Source organism: Pteropus alecto, unplaced genomic scaffold (genome assembly GCF_000325575.1).
Source record: "Pteropus alecto unplaced genomic scaffold, ASM32557v1 scaffold45, whole genome shotgun sequence".
NCBI classification, from domain to species: domain Eukaryota; kingdom Metazoa; phylum Chordata; class Mammalia; order Chiroptera; family Pteropodidae; genus Pteropus; species Pteropus alecto.
The window spans coordinates 15,989,194-16,006,324 of NW_006442491.1; the positions used below are offsets into that span (position 1 = coordinate 15,989,194).

The window sequence follows — 17,131 nt, forward strand, 5'->3', positions numbered from 1 at the left end:
GCGCCGGGATGGGCCCCAAGCGGCGGCAGCTGACGTTCCGGGAGAAGTCACGGATCATCCAGGAGGTGGAGGAGAACCCGGACCTGCGCAAGGGCGAGATCGCGCGGCGCTTCAACATCCCGCCGTCCACGCTGAGCACCATCCTGAAGAACAAGCGCGCCATCCTGGCGTCGGAGCGCAAGTACGGTGTGGCTTCCACCTGTCGCAAGACCAACAAGCTGTCCCCCTACGACAAGCTCGAAGGGCTGCTCATTGCCTGGTTCCAGCAGATCCGTGCCGCTGGCCTGCCCGTGAAGGGCATCATCCTCAAGGAGAAGGCGCTGCGGATAGCCGAGGAGCTGGGCATGGACGACTTCACCGCCTCCAACGGCTGGCTGGACCGCTTCCGCCGGCGTCACGGAGTAGTGTCCTGTAGCGGCGTGGCCCGCGCCCGGTCTCGCAGCACTGCTTCCCGGGCCCCAGCAGCGCCCGCCAGCCCACCTGCGGTGCCCTCGGAGGGCAACGGCGGGGGTACAACGGGCTGGCGCGCTCGGGAGGAGCAGCCGCCATCGGTGGCCGAAGGCTATGCCTCTCAGGACGTGTTCAGCGCCACTGAGACCAGTCTATGGTACGACTTTCTGCCCGATCAGGCCGCGGGGCTGTGCGGCAGCGATGGACGGGCGCGCAGGGCCACCCAGCGCCTCAGTGTCTTGCTGTGCGCCAACGCCGACGGCAGCGAGAAGCTGCCCCCACTTGTGGCAGGCAAGTCAGCCAAGCCCCGTGCAGGACAAACCGGACTGCCCTGTGACTACACCGCCAACTCTAAGGGTGGTGTCACCACTCAAGCCCTGGCCAAGTACCTGAAGGCCCTAGACACCCGCATGGCTTCAGAGTCTCGCCGAGTCCTGCTGCTAGCTGGCCGCCTGGCTGCCCAGTCCCTGGATACATCGGGCCTGCGGCATGTACAGCTGGCCTTCTTCCCGCCGGGCACCGTGCAGCCGCTGGAGCGGGGAGTGGTCCAACAGGTGAAAGGCCACTACCGCCAGGCTATGCTGCTCAAGGCCATGGCCGCTCTAGAGGGCCAGGATCGCTCAGGCCTGCAGCTGGGTCTCATGGAGGCCCTGCACTTCGTGGCTGCAGCCTGGCAGGCAGTGGAGCCTTCGGACATAGCTACCTGCTTTCGGGAGGCTGGCTTTGGGGGTGGCCCAAATGCTACCATCACCACTGCCCTCAAGAGCGAGGGGGAGGAGGAGGAGGAGGAGGAAGAAGAAGAAGAAGAAGAGGAGGAGGAGGAGGAGGAAGAGGAGGAGGAGGGTGATGGGGAGAGGGAAGAGGAGGCGGAGGAGGAAGGCGAAGAAGAAGAGGAGGAAGGGGGGGAAGGAGAGGAGTTGGGGGAGGAAGAGGAGGTGGAAGAGGAGGGTGACGATGACAGTGATGAAGAGGAGGAGGAAGAGGAGGAGGAGAGTTCCTCAGAGGGCTTGGAGGCGGAGGACTGGGCCCAGGGGGTGGTGGAGGCTGGTGGCAGCTTCGGGGGCTATGGTGCCCAGGAGGAAGCCCAGTGCCCCACCCTCCATTTCCTGGAAGGTGAAGAGGACTCTGAGTCGGACAGTGAGGAAGAGGAGGATGATGAGGATGACGAAGATGACGAAGATGATGATGAGGATGGCGACGAGGTGCCCGTACCCAGCTTTGGGGAAGCCATGGCTTACTTTGCTATGGTCAAGAGGTACCTGACCTCCTTCCCCATTGATGACCGCGTGCAGAGCCACATCCTTCACTTGGAACATGATCTGGTCCACGTGACCAGGAAGAACCATGCCAGGCAGGCAGGAGTTCGGGGTCTTGGACATCAAAGCTGAGCCAATAGGCCTAGCCATGCCCTTGACCCAGATGTGGCAGCACTAACCCAGGGCAAAGGACTCTTTGGGTGGGCAGCCGCTGTGTATGGAGTCAGAGTGGGGAGCCCCAGATTCTTTAATGATGTTCCCCGGGCCCTGTGACAGGCCCAGTCACCTTGGTAGGGCCTGGGGCTGGGGTCAGCCTCACTGCCTGCTTATTGCCTCTTTCTCAGAGTCCTCTTTCCTCCCCATTTGTCCCTGGGCTTGGGGGACCAGATGGGAGGGTGGGGAGCTGTCCGGTGCTACCACACCATGCCATCAGTGGACTAGGCCATAGTAGCGGCCAGGGGTGGGCCCTGGAAGCTCCTGGCCGGAGAGTGCCTCTCCCCTCTGCCGTCCACACCAGGTCTTTGGTGGGGGGGACCCCAAAGCCATTCTGGGAAGGGCTTCAGAGGAAGGTCCAGCCTAAGCCCCCACGAGGCTGGCAGCCCCCCATCCCCACCCCCAGGCTGCCTTGAGAAGCACAGTCTAACTCACCACAGGCTCCTGAGCCTGCCTCTGCCTGCTTTCCCACCTCCCTAATCCCTTTCTCTGGCCCAGTCCATGTTACTTTGGCCCTTGGTTTTCTTTCCAGATTGGAGGTTCCCAAGAGGCCCTCCAGGGGAGTTATAATGGGCGTTTCCTTTGTGGGCAGCTGCAGGCCCCATGCCTCTCCTCCCTCTCTGGCAGGGTTTTATCCTGGGTGGGGGGCCTGGGGCCGCTCCTTTCCCAGTTTGAATTCAATAAATCTGTCCACCCCCCTTTTGTGGGGGTGAACATTTTAACAGCCAAGGGTGCATCCTTCATGGTCTGGGCTTGCGTCTCTCTTGGGGACACATTCTTCTCTGGTTCCCTTTGGTCCTTGCTCTGGTGGGACATGGAAGCAAGTGTTGAAAGGGTGGCCACAGCCTAGGCCCTGACTAGAATGAGGGGCCATCTCCATATCTAAGTGTTACTTAGGCTTTGGGAGGTGGGGGTCTTCATGCACCTGCCTGGGCATGAGTTTGAGGAAGCTGGGCCGTGCACTGCTTTGGGGTTAGAAGCTTGGGGTCAGTTGGCTGGGACAGGAGGGAGGAAGCCAATAGTTCCTGTTGGGACAAATTAAACTATAGGCGCCTGGGAACTAGGCATATCAAGGCTCATTAAAGAAGGCCCTTGCCGGAATGGGGCCAGAAGGTAGAAAGAAGAGTGTTGGAGCAGCTCCTGTGGTCCAGGTTGGAGTTTGGAGGGCATACAGGGCATATTTAGTGCCTTAAGAGGGACCCCTGTAGACTCTTTGGTGATTGGCACCTCCAAGCCTGGTGACTATCCTTAGGGGCAATGGCAGAAAGGTGATATTGGCTGGGGACAGATTGCCCACCAAAAGGCTGAAGATGAATTGGCAACTCCCTGTGTGGTGCCCTCCAGGGGGCCCCCTAATCCAAAGGAGAAGACAGGCTCTCTCTGATCCTATCCCCTTTCTCCTTCAAGGGCCAGCCCCTGCCTCCTTGGCCCTCCAGCATTGAGGCCCTCAGGCCCCAGCAGTTCCAGCTAGGGGAGGGCCTGAACTTGAATAGGACTGGCAGCTCTGGGCCCCAAACCGGTTTTCCCACCTCACTAGGGCTGGCACATCACCCCTGTGGTTCCCTCCCCCCACCTTTTTGCAGTTCTTCCTCTCCCCACCCTGGAATGTTAAGGGGATATGGATATTCAGGTTATCTTTGTCTCCTGTCCTGAGCATGGTCCCTTCTAGAAAGACAAGGTCACTATGTATGACTTTAAAACAACTAGGTGGAGTGACTTTCACACTTGGCTTTCAACACGTCTGGCCCTTCTAGGCCTTGAAGACTTTGTAAGTGACAGCAACAAGTAGTTAGAATTCTCCTTACCATCAGCCCCACCCTCAGAAAGTCATGAGGAAGCCCAGCCTAACTGCTGGCCTGCTCTAGAGTAAGGTAAGAGCAAGAACCTCCCCAGATGCCCCTGGCAATCTAACTCCCTGACCTCAAATACCAACAAGGTAAATCCCTTTCATTTGTCTCCCGCCTACAAGAACACCTCTTTTGCTAGAACTGAGGTCATCTCATTATTGATAGCATTGATGTTAATAGGGCTCTTTGCCACCTTCCAGGTGTTGTACTAAGCACTTTAGATGCTAACAAAGTCCTTATGAAGTAAGTAAAACCATCAGAAAACAGGCACAGGGAGGTCCAGTAACGTGCCCAAAGCCACCCTGCTAATCTGGTAGAAGCAAGCTTTCTCCCCAGGCTGACCCTAAAAGTGGCCCTTTACTGCTACTTTGTGCCCCTTCACTAAGGAAGGACCTATCTTCCTAACTCTCCTAAAGGTTGTCCTCTTTCGAAATAGAACTGGTTGTTGACGGAAATCAATTTCTGATTCATGGAAGAATAGCTCTTTGGAGGAAGACGAGGGATGTGGAAGTATCTACAGGAGCTCTTGCAGCTCTTATCCCTATAACAAACGCCCATTCCGGCAGTCCCCATAAAAATACAGGTCTAGAAATACCCTTTTCATTCTCCCCATTACCTTGTTGGGACAAATAGGTGAGGACGACCCCATTTCACAAAGTAGGTAATAGGGTTAAGGAGTTAAATGATCTGTCCAATGTACTGGCCTTGAGCTCTGGTGTTCTCTCTGGGAGTCTGGGTTACATATTAAATGCCCCGCCAGGACACTGCTGGGAAGCAGGGAGTGGTGATGGTCCTATGAGCTTTAAGGAGGGACGCAGAAAGGAGGCACTGTCACACAGCCTATCATACAATACAGATGGGAAGCAGCAGATAATTAACAATGGACAACCAGATAAATCTGACAAACATTGGGATGCTGCTTTTACTCGGGACTGATCACTAAAGGATCCAGAAGGAGGATCCCAGCCCTGGGGATGCTGGTGCAGGTATTCTGGGACTTGTTTGGCTTTGTCAGGTTCCAGAGTGGGCCAATGGGTGGTCAGCAGGCGGCATGGATGCAGAGGTGATTTCTTCTTGGGAGGCAGGGTAAACAAAGTCACATATAATCACCTTTTCAAATGTGGAGCCTAAGAGGAGGTAGCAGGGGGAAAACTACAACTCCCAGAAGCCTCTGCTCCTCAGCCATGGATGGTTGCCATGGTTTCAGAAAACAATATGTCCGCTCCCAGCCGGGCAGGGAGTCTTGGAGTTAGGGAGAAGCGGATTTCGGTGCCGGCAGTGGCGAGGGCGGAGGCGCTGGAGAGGTAGTTAAGGCTGGGGCTGGACTCTGCTCGGCTGGAACTGCCTGGCTTTGCCGAGGGCACCAATGGCCGGCAACGTGGACGAGGAGGCGCTGCACCAGCTGTACCTGTGGGTAGACAACATCCCTCTGTCCCGGCCCAAGCGAAATCTCTCCCGGGACTTCAGTGACGGAGGTATGTGCTCCAGTGTGTGTGCGCCTGTGTGTCCACACGTTCTGTTTTGTATGTACGTGCGTTGGGGTCTGTGTGCATACATGTCTCTTTATGCTTGTGTACTTCTGGAGTGTGTTGTTGGGAGGCATTCAGACTATCTCCTAGCACTTCAATTGTAGAAGTGTGTGTGTGTGCGTGTGTGTGTGTGTGTTCTATCTGCATCTTTGGAAATTGGGCTTATGTCTACGTGTTCAATACTTTATGCATGTGCATACATGTCTCTTTATGCTTGTGTACTTCTGGAGTGTGTTGTTGGGAGGCATTCAGACTATCTCCTAGCACTTCAATTGTAGAAGTGTGTGTGTGTGCGTGTGTGTGTGTGTGTGTTCTATCTACATCTGTGGGAATGTGGGCTTATATGTCTACGTGTTCCATACTTTATGCATGTGGGATTTATGTGTATCTCTCTCTCTCTGAGTTTGTGAATCTGCGACTCCCTCCTGGAGATTTAATGACTCAGATGTGTTTCTGAGTATGTATTTGTGCATCTCTGTGTGTGTGTGCAGGCTCATTGCTGTTTGTCTTGTGGGAGTCGGAGTATGTGTGTTCATATGTGTATTGACATATTCTGTGCTATGTATGTGTAGGGGGGTCTTGTGCACATATGCATTTCTTTGTGATTGTGTAGGTGTTTCTGTGTCTAAGACTGTCTCCTGGGATTTTGATGACATGTGTATATTGGTGCATATGTGACTCTACTTGTGTGTGTGTGTGTGTGTGTGTGTGTGTGTGTGTGTGTGTTGGTAACTGTCTCTTGGAACTCCATTAATGGAAGTATGTCTGTCTATGTGTTTGTGCATCTCTGTGTGTTTGTGTATCTCTGTATGTTTGTGTGTGTGCTATATGTGCACCTATGTGTCAGGGTATGTGTGTGTCCTGTATGTCTACACATTCTGTCCTATGGCACATCTGTAGGGGGAATCTTATCACATGTGTCTGCTCATGTGAGTCTGTGTCTCTCTCCTGGGACTTTGGTGTTGGAGTATGTGTGTATATCCATGTGAATGCCTAGGGTGGGGCCCCAGGCTCCCAAAGGGCTCTCTTGGAGACTCATTTTCTGTTACAAGATTAGAGACCACATTTTCATATGCCCTGAGGTAATGGGGAGGGGATGCAGCCCCTCTGGGGTATGCTGGAGGCTTAGTCTCTGGCTAATCACTGATCTTACTTCTTTGACTTCCTTCCCCTCTCGTCCATTACCCCTCCCTCCCTATCATCCTTTCCCTTTCCTCATCTCTACTTCTCTACTTGGTCCCACCACTCTGCCACCCCTGATTTTCTCATCCCACCCATTTCTTCTCCCTTCTCCTTCTCCCTTTCCCATCCCTCCACCTTTTATGTATGCTCTCACTCCCACTGCCTCAGTCCTGGTTGCAGAAGTCATCAAGTTTTACTTCCCCAAGATGGTGGAGATGCACAATTATGTCCCTGCCAACTCTCTCCAGCAGAAGCTCAGCAACTGGAGTCACCTGAACAGGTAGCATAATATCTGGGTGCACTAGAGGATCTCCAACCCCTATTCTGGGCTTCCAGGAAGGGCTGATGCAGCCCTTCCACCTCCTATGGTCTCTGCAGCCCAGGCTGGGATTGTGTTGGTGGCAGGGTGGGGAGGGACAACGCAGACAGAACTGTCTGGTAACAAAATCAAGGGACTCTTCTATTGAGGAGGCAACAAAGAAACTCAAGACACCCAAGAACTGGGCTCAAATGTGGTGCCCTTCCATTCCCCCAGGGTTGCGTACCCAGGACTGCTACTGTTGCACCCCCTTCCTTCTCCCACCCCCCTCACTTCATTTTCCATCTGCCATCCCTTTGTCTACTCCCCAGGAAAGTGCTGAACAAGCTGAACTTCTCAGTACCAGAGGATGTGATGCGCAAGATCGCACAGTGCGCCCCAGGAGTGATTGAATTGGTGCTCATTCCGCTGAGGCAGCGCCTGGAGGAGCGGCAGAGGCGCAGGAAACAGGGCTCTGGCTCCTTACAGGTGCCACCCCACTCAAGCTTTTCCTCCCACTGCATATTGGCAACAAGTGTGGAAGAAGGGTGACTGGCTAAAGGGAGCCTGGCTAAAGAGAGCCTGGCCTGGGCAACAGCGGAAGGGACCTGGGGCTCCTTGGGGCTGGGCTAGCCAGAACTCACAGTGCAACCCGGGGGGCGGGTTTCTTTCAGGAGCTGGCTCCACAGGATGGCACGGGCTACATGGATGTGGGTAAAGTAGCCTTTACTTTTCTTCCTTCCCAGAAGGAGCCTTCTTCCTGTCTTTCTTTTCTGTGCGGGGGTAGGGAGCATGGTTGGGGGAAGACAGGAAAATAGGACTCCACAACAGTTATTCCTCTCCTTACCTCTTCTCAGGTTTATCCCAGAAGGCTGGAGGGGAAGGTCCCCCAGATCCCCAGGGAAGGGGACAGCTCAGGTAAGGAAGCTGGGAGTTCCCAACCTCACCAGTTCAGCAATCTCCTACATAGGGCTGGGATGCTCCTGGGAGGGTAGGGAAGGCAGGAACACGGGAGGAGGGGATGAGCCTGGTTGAGGGGCACTGGAAAGGTTGGAGGAGAAGGTCTAGGCCTCCGCTAAACTGCTTCCCACCCCAGGAGAGGTCGGCTGCCAGCGCTCGGGCCTCCGGGGTATAACCAGGTGCCTCACGGCGACCCAAGCTTCGTCCTCCAGATCGCTGAAAGGGAGCAGGAGCTGTTGGCCTCGCAGGAGACCGTGCAGGTGAGGGCGTACTGGGAATGTGCGGGGACTTGGGGCCAGCAAAGGCGGGAACAGAGGGCAGCCCGCTTTTGGGCTTGACCTCTGCGTGGCGCGGCCCAGGTTCTGCAGATGAAGGTGAGGCGCTTGGAGCACCTGCTCCAGCTCAAAAACGTGCGCATCGACGACCTCTCCCGGCGGCTCCAGCAGGCGGAGCGTAAGCAGCGGTGAGCGGCGGCTCGGGACGCGCGGGGACGCCCCAGTAGCCACCAGAGCCCAGACGCTGCGACCGACTTACCCACCGACGGGCAGATGAACGGGCGGGCGGAGCCAGCATCTCCAAAGAGCCTCCTGGGGCAGGAGCGCGCCCCTCCCTTGGGGTGGGGGTGAGCATGGTGGGACCGGAGCCCTCCCAGCGGAGCCCCGAGACTAAGCCACCTCCTTCCACTCCATCCGGGTCAGGAGAATGGACCGCTTTCCAGAACCCAGAAGCCACGTGCAGAAATCTGGCGTGTGCCCCAAAGCAGTACCGGACACCGGGGGCTCTGCCTTGGCGCTCCCTGTGCTGGGCCTTGAGAGGTGGCCCCCTGGCTCAGTTTACAACTCTAGAACCAGGTCCCCTCCCAGCTGTGAGGACAGCAATGTCTCCATCCAGGCTAGTTCTCTGTGTCCTGGGCCATGGGGGAAGCTGCCCCAGGCAGCTGAAGGAGTCCCTTGCCTCTCCTGGGCACTCACCTGGGACCCATCTGACGGCTGGAAAGCACAGCCGCTGGAAAGGAAGGGGTGAGGAGTGGGTTCAGCCAGGAGTGGGGAAGACACTGGCTGTGCCTATACCAATCACCCACCCTTCTCATGGGGTACTGTTGAGAATGGGGTATATGGACCAGTGCTGCCCCCAATAAAAAAAGGTATTGTGCTCGCTTTCCTGCCTTCTCTCTCCACTTCCATCCCTGTGGGCAGCGGGGTATTGCCCCACTCCTTGAGTGAAAGAGCCTTTTGGGCCCAGAGTGGGTCTTACCTTGTGGGTAGCTGGGTCCTAGATGGCTACTGGTTGGTTGTTGATGATATCACAGGAGTGAGGTCTTGTACACCTGACTTCTAACTCTGACCTTACTTAGACTGACCCCCCAAACCCACCCTCACAGTGTCCTCCAACTCTGTTCAAACCCAGGCTTCAGATTTTCCCCTAAATGTCACCACACACTCACCTTCAACTCCCAACCTTGCCCGTAGACTGATCTCCAGTTCTATGGAATGAAGACAAGCTTGACTCCCAACCTTGACCAAGATGCTATAGCCATGGTATGACCCTAACTCTGATCATTTATGGACTACCAGCAACATTGAACATTTGTAAATCCTGAGCCCTCACAGTCCTGTTCCTAGGCATATACTGAGCATGTACCTGGGGGAAACATAAGCTCTGTATTCTGTATGTCTGGGACACATGTATAGCAATGATCGTAGCAAAATGTTCTGTAATAGCACAAGAACTGAAAAGAATGTGTATTTATTATCTATTAATGTGTAACAAATTACCACAAAGTTAGTGGCTTAAAACAGCACATATTTATTATCTCATATTTTCTGTGGCTCCAGGGTCCAGGTATTGCTTAGTTGGGTCCTCTGCTTCAGGGTTTCTCACAAGGCTGTAATCAAAGTGTTGGCCAGAGCAATAGTCTCATCTGAAGGCTCGACTGGGGAAGTTCACCTGGAAGTTGTTGAAAGAGTTGTTTCTTGTGGGCTGTTGGACCGAAGTCTTCAGTTTTTTTGCTGAGTGTTGGCTAGTGGCTGCCCTTACTTCCTTGCCACATGGCCATCTCCAGTAGCCAGCTTACTTCTTCAAAGCCAGACAGGGATAGAGTTAACAGAATCTGCTAGCAAGATGGAAGTTACACTCTTATCTGATGTAATCACAGAAGTGACATCCAACGTATTTGTCATTCTACTTATGAGAAGTCGTACTTACTTCTCTATGTGAGTCCAGCCCACATTCAAGGGGAGAGGAACACATGGGTGTGAATATCAGGAGGTAGAGATCATTGGGAACCATTTTAGAAGCTGGCTACAAGGAGGAAAATGCAAAGAGGGATAAAATCTAGAATAACAATTACTTCTGAGAGAAAGCAGAGGGCAGAGATGCAAGAAATGTTATTTGTAATATGTTAGTTTTTAGGGCAGGTGATGGGTATATAGGTTTTCATAAGGACTGTTTATAGACAAGTGGGAAAAGAATGTCATGAACCAAGGATTATGTGGAGTCAAATTTTGTTTACCTGAATTCCTAAACTAATAAAGTAAAAATAAAAATTGATGACTACTCCTGACCTTGGTCTGTGCCCTCTTTTGCAGTTAGGCTGGTTTTAGGTTAACACTGGCTTCAGCCAGCCCTCTGCCTTCCCCAAATGAATGGTCAGCCCTGCACACGTATTGACCCCAGCCATAGCACTATTCTCTCTCCGTAGTCTGTACTGGGATTACATAGTTCTGTTCTTTGAATCTTTTATCTATAGACCACACCTCTACACTCCTGTTTGTGGAGCTGGTAGGAATGGTTTGTGAAGGGTCTGAGACTAGGAGGCGGGGCAGGGCATGGTTCTGCTTGACAAGAGCACAATGGGCCCAGAATGCAAGGTCAGTGACTGGGGTCATCCCTTTAAGAGTACACTGGCCTCTTCCATAGCAGAGGCTGGGCCAGGTCCTGGAGGTTCCTCCTCCTTGAGTCCTTCCCTCCCCATTCTTAGTTTCTGGATATGCCTGAGTCTGTCTCAACCCACAATCATATCTCAAAACCCTGAAGATCAAACCCAAAAAGCAATGGAGAATTTTATTGAATGTTTCTTGAGAATAAATATGAAGGTGGATTATATCACATTATATTCTATAACTCTTCTTTAAGTATCTTTACTGTTCTCTAAACTTCTGACAGCCACAGCCATATTTCTTCCACTCTGTTTCTCACTCCCCTCTCCCCTTTCTGACCCACACTAAATCAGATTTCTTGCTCATTCATACGTTAATTCCTCAAATGTTTATTGAGTGTCTACTCTCTACTAAATGCCAGAAACACAAAGATAAGTATAAAACATGATTTGTCTCCCCCAGTGTTCACAGTCCTAGAGGGGGAGATGGCAGGTAAAAAGATATTTAAAATTTTTTGTTACTTAAAGTTTTGAATAGATAAAACGCACATAATTTTTAAAAAACATAAAAAGTGAAAACTCTACCTGGTCCCCACATACCTCCAATAGGTAACATTTTTCTTTAGTTTTTATGTATTCTTCTAGTGTCTTTATATGAATATAAGCAAATATGCACCTTTATTGTTATCTTACCCCTTCCTTTTTTTTTTTTTTTTTTAACATAAAGGGGAAACAGACTCTGTCCTATATCTTAATTTTCCACTCAACAAGTTCTCTTGTGGATATGCGATGGTCAATGTCATTGCCAACTTTACTGGGTCACAGGGTGCCCAGATATTTAGTCAAACATTCTAGATGAGATTAACATTTAAATGGGTAGACTGAGTAAAGTGGATTGTTCTCCCTGATGTGAGTGAGACTCTTCCAATCAGTTGCAGGCCCGAATAGAATAAAAATGCTGTCTCTCCCCTAAGAGAGAATTGCTCCTGCCTGATGGCCTTTGAACTGGGATATGAGCTTTTCTTTTCTTTTCTTTATTTTTTTTCCTGCCTTTGAACTCTTAACTGAAACATCAATTCTCCCTGGGTCTTGAGCCTGCCAGCCTTTGAACTGGAACTAAATCTTTGACTCTCCTGGGTCTCCAGCTTGCTGACTCATCCTACAGATCTTGCAACTTGCCAGCCTCCATGATCATGTGAGCTAATTCCTTATAGTAAATATCTCTATGCCCTACTGGTTTTGTTTCTCTGGAGAACCTTGATTAATACAAGATTTTTCCATATCTGTACACTGAAAACTTCCTCTGCTTTTAAAGCTATATAAAATTCTATTGTCTGTACCAAATTTATTTAATCAGTTCTCTATTTATGGGCATTTGATTTGTTTCTAATCTTTTGTTAATAATAATAATATAATGAATAACCTCATGCATTCATAATTTAGCATTATGTACAAGTGTATCTGTATGATAAATTCTAGACCTGGTGTTGGTAGGTCAAAGAATACATGCATTTGTAATCTTGTTATTGTGAAATTGTCCACCACAAGGGTATGGTTCAGAGCAGAGACTAAAGACTGATAACCCATTGGTTAGCAATGTCATGGTTTTACAAAATTAATTGTTAATTTTTATACTGAGGGGGATGTGAAGCAACTCATACTCTGTTGATGGGAGTGTAATTGAGTACAACCATCTCAGAAAGCAGTTTAGCAGTTTCATATAAAACTAAACACATGCCTATGCTATTTTATCAGTTAGGGTTCGATTAGAGAAGCAGAAAGGATTTGTTACAGGACTTCGACTTCAGGTAACTTTTAAATAGGCCCCATAAGGCTGCTGTTTTGCATCTTATACTGGATCTTCAAATCCACAGCTCAGGCAGTTGGGAAGGAAAGATGGATATAAAATAGAGGAGAGCAAGGACAAGTCAGAACCCATGGGTACAAGCTGGAACCCTCGAGGACAAATTGGAACTCATGTCAGTTCCCACTGCCTCCAAACTTGATTATGTGGGTATCCTGTCAGAGATGGTGCCCTTTCTCATCTGGCTCAGGAGTCAGAGAAGCTGAAGAAGGATCCAGGGAAAGGTGAGACATTTGCAGACCTGGCTGCTAACCCATCTCAGTGAGATGAACCAGCAGATCAGTAACAAAGTGCATAGGCTACAAAGCTCCTGCCTAGAGCTTGCAAGTGTAAAAAACAATATAGTCACTACTTTTCTTTCACCCAAATCTCATGCAAAAATGTCTATTGTGGCTCACCCTAATTGGAAACATATATGGAAGAGAATTCTGGGAAATGTAGTTCACCCTAGCTGAGCTGACACATTATAAAGCCACCATGGCTGTGCTCCAGCAATTCCATTTAATTCTCAGTAGAAACTCAAGAGAAATGCATCCATATGTTTACCAAGACATGTACTAGAATATACAATACAATAAACAGTAATCTCCCCTTATCCACAGGGGATACATTCTAAGACCCCCAGTGGATGCCTGAAACCACGGATATTTCTGAACCTTATATATACTATGTTTTTTCCTACACATACATAGCTATGATAAAGTTTAATTTATAAATTAGGCACAGATTGTATAATGTGTGATTGCATAATTTATAAATTAGTAACAGATTGACAATAACTAATAATAAAATAGAACAATTTTAACAATATACTGTAATAAATGTAATGTGCAGTAGCCTCTTTCTTTCTGATAACCAATCTGATAACAGAGATGGCTACTAAGTGACTAGTATATACAGTGTGGATTCATATAACCAGCGAAAAGGAGAGGACAATGCAAGATTTCTTCATGCTACTCTAAATGGTGTACACTTTAAAACTTATGAATAGTTTATTTCTGGAATTTTCCATTTAATAGTTTGGGATCGTGGTTGATGGCAGGTAACTGAAACCATGGAAAGCAAAATCACAGATAGGGGGAAGACTACTGTAGCACCAGGCAGTCCAGAGTTAGCAGCTAGTCTGTTTGAAAGAGCCAGAGATGGTTTTGAGGAGTTGGCTAAAAAGACACACAAAAAGGCAGGCCTTAACCTGGTCTTGAAGGGGAGGGTGAGTTTTGCCCATAAGAGAAGAGTAAAAAGGTGAGAAGGTAGCATAAGGAGGGTATCATGAAATCAAATGTCTGCACAGACAAAGGAAGTAAAATTAATGTGAGAAAATAGGGATTGGTGGGGACTATGGCAAATTGATGTGCCAGACTTTGGTGCCAGGCTAGAATGCCAGGATGGAAGGTGAGTCCATGTTGTTGGATGTTCTAATATTTGAAAAGAGGAACAAGAAGAGGAAGAGGGGATAGAGGGAAAAGAGGAAGAGGGAGGGGAAGAAGAGGAGGAGGAAGAAAAAGAATTAGAATTTTTAAAAATCCATACAGGCTAAACAAAATACAGCTGCAGCCTACTTTGGGCACACTGACAACTTTAGACCTTGAAGAATGGAATAGACATGGGAATACAATTGGAGGGGTAGCATAGTAGGGAGCATGGAACGGTGGGGTTGGGTAGTGAGATAGCATCTGGCAGGAGCTGATAGGCTGGGATCAGAATGCAGAAATCTCCCAATGCCCGCGCTGGAGGACAGCATCTCAAACACCAGAGTGCGCATGTATCACCCAAAATACTGCTTAAAAGTTTGTGAGGCTCTGCTGGAGACAGTAGCAGAGCATGGAGCGCTTTGGAGCAAGGGAGGAAGCGATGGAAACAATAGCTTAGGAAAATTAATTTGCCAACAGTGTGCAGACCAGAGACGGATCCAGCGGAGGGCAGGAGCCTTGAGGGCTCCCCAAAGGCAGCGACCTCGATCCTCCTGAAAGGAAGCTGGCCCTCAGCCGCTCCTTTCATCCATACCCTTGTTAAGTTGGAAGGAGAGAGCTGCGTACTCTGGATGGTTCCCCACGGGTACTTTAGGGACTGTCCCGGCCAACGAAATGGGGCGGGGTGGTGGTGGTGGTGGTGTGTGTGTTGTTCAAGGATCTGCAGGAAGGGCTACTTCTAGAACCTCTAAAGACCCGAGGGCCACGCCTCTCGCTCCTCTGGCTCAGCGTTGGCGCCCACGCTCCCCCTCCCACCACCCCCCGCCCCGGCTCTGTGCCGGGCGCATCCTGCTGCCATAGCGACCGCCTCCATGGAGACCGGGAGCAGAGGCTGCAGTCTCCGGGGCGCCTGCACAGGTTCTCCCAACCCCTTCCCCACGTTCCTTCTTTGTACTGATGTTTATCCTGGCCCGCAGGACGCGTTTCAGGTCCGCGCTGGAGCGCTTCCTCCGAGGCAAGGGGATGGGATGGTAGGGGAAGAGGCTGAAACCCGGGGGTTGCAGAGCGGATTCTGAACAGGATCTAGTGATGCGTGTATCGACTGCCAGTGAGGGCTTTGAAGAGACTTTCAGGTGCCTCACCTAGCCCTGAGCCCCTCCTTACGACCGCTCACCCTAGGGGCAGGGCCTAGGGGAGGCCCTTTTCAAATTGAGGCCAAGGAGGGAGGGGTAAACTCCACAGCTGAGGATGGGATGCAGGCGTGGCCTACTCGAGCCCCTTCTCTTTCCCGCTCTCCATTCTGCCCTATGCTGGCCCCTGACGCCGTCCAGCCGCTTGCCCTCATCGCGATAAATCCCGCGGCCCAGGGTAAGCCAGGTCTCGCATGGCGCAACCGCAGAGCCCTCTGCACGTGACGCAGTGGCGCAAAGCCTGTTGGCGGTTCTCTGGCGCCCGCTTATTGGTCCGAAGCATCCTCGCCCCACCCCCTCAGTCGACCAATGGGCGGAGACGGGGGGCGTGCCCGTGAAGCGGGCGGCGGCCGAGCGGGGTTCTCCCCGCGTGTTGGGTGTTGAGACCCCGGCTGCCACTGCGACCGCCACCGCTGCAGCTGCGGTCGTCCGGCTTGGCCTCAGGGTGAGCCCCGCGCGGTGAGACTGCTCCTCCTCCCGTCACCTCCCGGTTCCTCCTTGCTCGCGGAGATCCCTTCTCTTCGGAGCCTCTGTCCCAGAGAGTCGGTGAATGAGACCCCATCCGTCTTGGCGAGGTGCGGGGGTGGTGCTCCGCTGTCCGGGCGGAGCCCGGGAGGTCTCCCTGGCATCTGAGCTAGGGAGTGTCAGGCCCCGGGGACGTGGGTGACCGTTAGCTGTAGTAGCTGGGGTGTTTTCCGCGGGGCACTGTCGGGGGCACGTGTGACACTGTTGGGGGGGGGCGTAATGGGGTCAGGGCCGTCAGCATCCGCCCTCCACCACTATTGTTACCGCCTCGCTGTGTGACCTTGGATGAGTAGCCCCTTTGGGCTTCGCGTGCCTCGGCACCCTTTGGGAGGAAGGCAGTGATGTCGGGGACTGCGGGCTTTGAAGACTCTGCGTCAACAGAGGTGAGGATGGGGAGGGCACAGGATTATCTCTGAGGGACTGAGCCAACAACGCCTCATAGCCTGGGAGGGGTGTGATGGGGAGGGTTGTTTAGCTGCATCTCTTCTCGGAAAGGATGAGAATGGCGGGGAGGCGGGGCGGGGGCGCCACACCCACAGGGATAGAGGCGCGAGGGGATAGGGGTGCTACACCCGGGGCCCTGGTGCGTCTGGGAACTTGGCCTGCACCTCCCAGTTGTCACGCTGCAGGAGGGATTCATTCGATTTAGGTTCCGGACCAGTGTACTTTTTAGTGAGCAAGGGTCCTGCTGGACTGAGAAAGAAGATACTGGGTCGTCTTTCTTATTGAATTTTGGCATTGGGAAGTGAGGATAGGCGTTTCCCTTCCTTGGGAACTGAAGGTCAGGGGCAGCTGACGCCCTCTGGACCCTGCCTGGCCTCTACTTGTTGGGACCATCAGGTCACAGGCCCAGAACAGGGCCTGGGTAGGACAGGCGGTCTGGAGGATAGAGCAGTCTAAGTTCCTTCTAGCTAAGAGTTTGGAGTGGGGTTTTGTGGGGAGGTAATTCTGGAAAGAGGAGGGCAGCACTTCTTGGGGAGACAAGAGGGTGTATATGATGAGGGGTCCCTTTCCCAATTCACCCCTGCTTCACCCATTTGTGAGAGACAGAACACACATACTTATCTTTGTACCTTTGGCCTGCTAGAGGGAGGAGGAAATGGAGTCACAGACAGACGGAGCTGATGTAAAACTGCCACAGCCACACCTGACCTCCAGTCTTGTTTGTGTGTCCAGTCCTATATCAGGTTCTGGAGTCAGCAGAACATTGTGACCTCAGTGGGCATTCTTTTTACAAGCTTGAGCCTTAATGAAAGTTTAGACAGTGCTTCTGATAGACTGAGTGCTTAAACCAGGACTGAGCCCAGGGCTAGGGGTGTGGGGAGAGTGGAGAGCTGTGGAGTTCCTAAATCCTGGAACAGGTTGAGAATGGGGATTGAGGAATGAATGAGAAATGAGGCCCCAAGAGTTTGCGGACATGCCTACATGTCACAAAGCAGAGGACAAGCTGAGGCTGACCCCTTTGATGCCTGGGATTTAGGGGCTGCAGAGAGGTGGTGTGTGTGGCGGGGAGCTGTGGGGAAGAGGGAA

General features: G+C 51.7%; 3 protein-coding genes across 12 annotated transcripts in view; all 3 read left to right on the forward strand.

Annotated features, from left to right (window-relative positions):
* Positions 1-6: 6 nt before the first annotated feature.
* CENPB (centromere protein B) lies at positions 7-2,648 on the forward strand. The gene has a single exon (XM_006921632.1). The coding sequence runs from the start codon at positions 9-11 to the stop codon at positions 1,836-1,838; it is 1,830 nt and encodes a 609-aa protein (XP_006921694.1). The 5' UTR covers positions 7-8; the 3' UTR covers positions 1,839-2,648.
* A 135-nt stretch (positions 2,649-2,783) lies between these two features.
* On the forward strand, positions 2,784-10,298 carry SPEF1 (sperm flagellar 1). 5 transcript variants are annotated; one of them, XM_015596872.2, is made up of 8 exons: positions 2,784-5,241; positions 6,646-6,757; positions 7,108-7,264; positions 7,450-7,489; positions 7,633-7,693; positions 7,872-7,995; positions 8,095-8,198; positions 8,434-10,298. In XM_015596872.2, the coding sequence occupies exons 1-8, from the start codon at positions 5,133-5,135 to the stop codon at positions 8,756-8,758; spliced, it is 1,032 nt and encodes a 343-aa protein (XP_015452358.1). In that variant the 5' UTR covers positions 2,784-5,132; the 3' UTR covers positions 8,759-10,298. The 5 variants fall into 5 exon arrangements, with proteins under 5 accessions (XP_015452358.1, XP_006921695.1, XP_024895747.1 ...); XM_006921633.3 differs by having other exon boundaries at positions 8,095-8,577; XM_025039979.1 differs by lacking the exon at positions 2,784-5,241 and having other exon boundaries at positions 5,493-6,757.
* Positions 10,299-15,376: 5,078 nt separating this feature from the next.
* Positions 15,377-17,131, forward strand: part of CUNH20orf27 (chromosome unknown C20orf27 homolog) — a 12,420-nt gene continuing 10,665 nt past the window's right edge. Inside the window, exon 1 of one of the 6 annotated variants that reach the window (XM_025039919.1) lies at positions 15,377-15,521. The gene's annotated coding sequence lies outside the window, so the exon portion shown is untranslated. Of the gene's footprint in view, positions 15,652-15,851; positions 15,985-17,131 lie in introns of those variants that run through there. The other 5 variants (XM_025039920.1, XM_025039917.1, XM_025039918.1 and 2 more) reach the window with 5 other exon arrangements.

Coding starts and splice junctions, on each gene's coding strand:
- CENPB (XM_006921632.1), top strand. CDS start 9: ATGGGCCCCAAGCGGCGGCAGCTGACGTTCCGGGAGAAGTCACGGATC.
- SPEF1 (XM_025039979.1), top strand. CDS start 6,285: ATGCCTAGGGTGGGGCCCCAGGCTCCCAAAGGGCTCTCTTGGAGACTC. Junction 7,265..7,449: donor AGGGCTCTGGCTCCTTACAG/GTGCCACCCCAC, acceptor GGTTTCTTTCAG/GAGCTGGCTCCACAGGATGG. Junction 7,490..7,632: donor CACGGGCTACATGGATGTGG/GTAAAGTAGCCT, acceptor ACCTCTTCTCAG/GTTTATCCCAGAAGGCTGGA.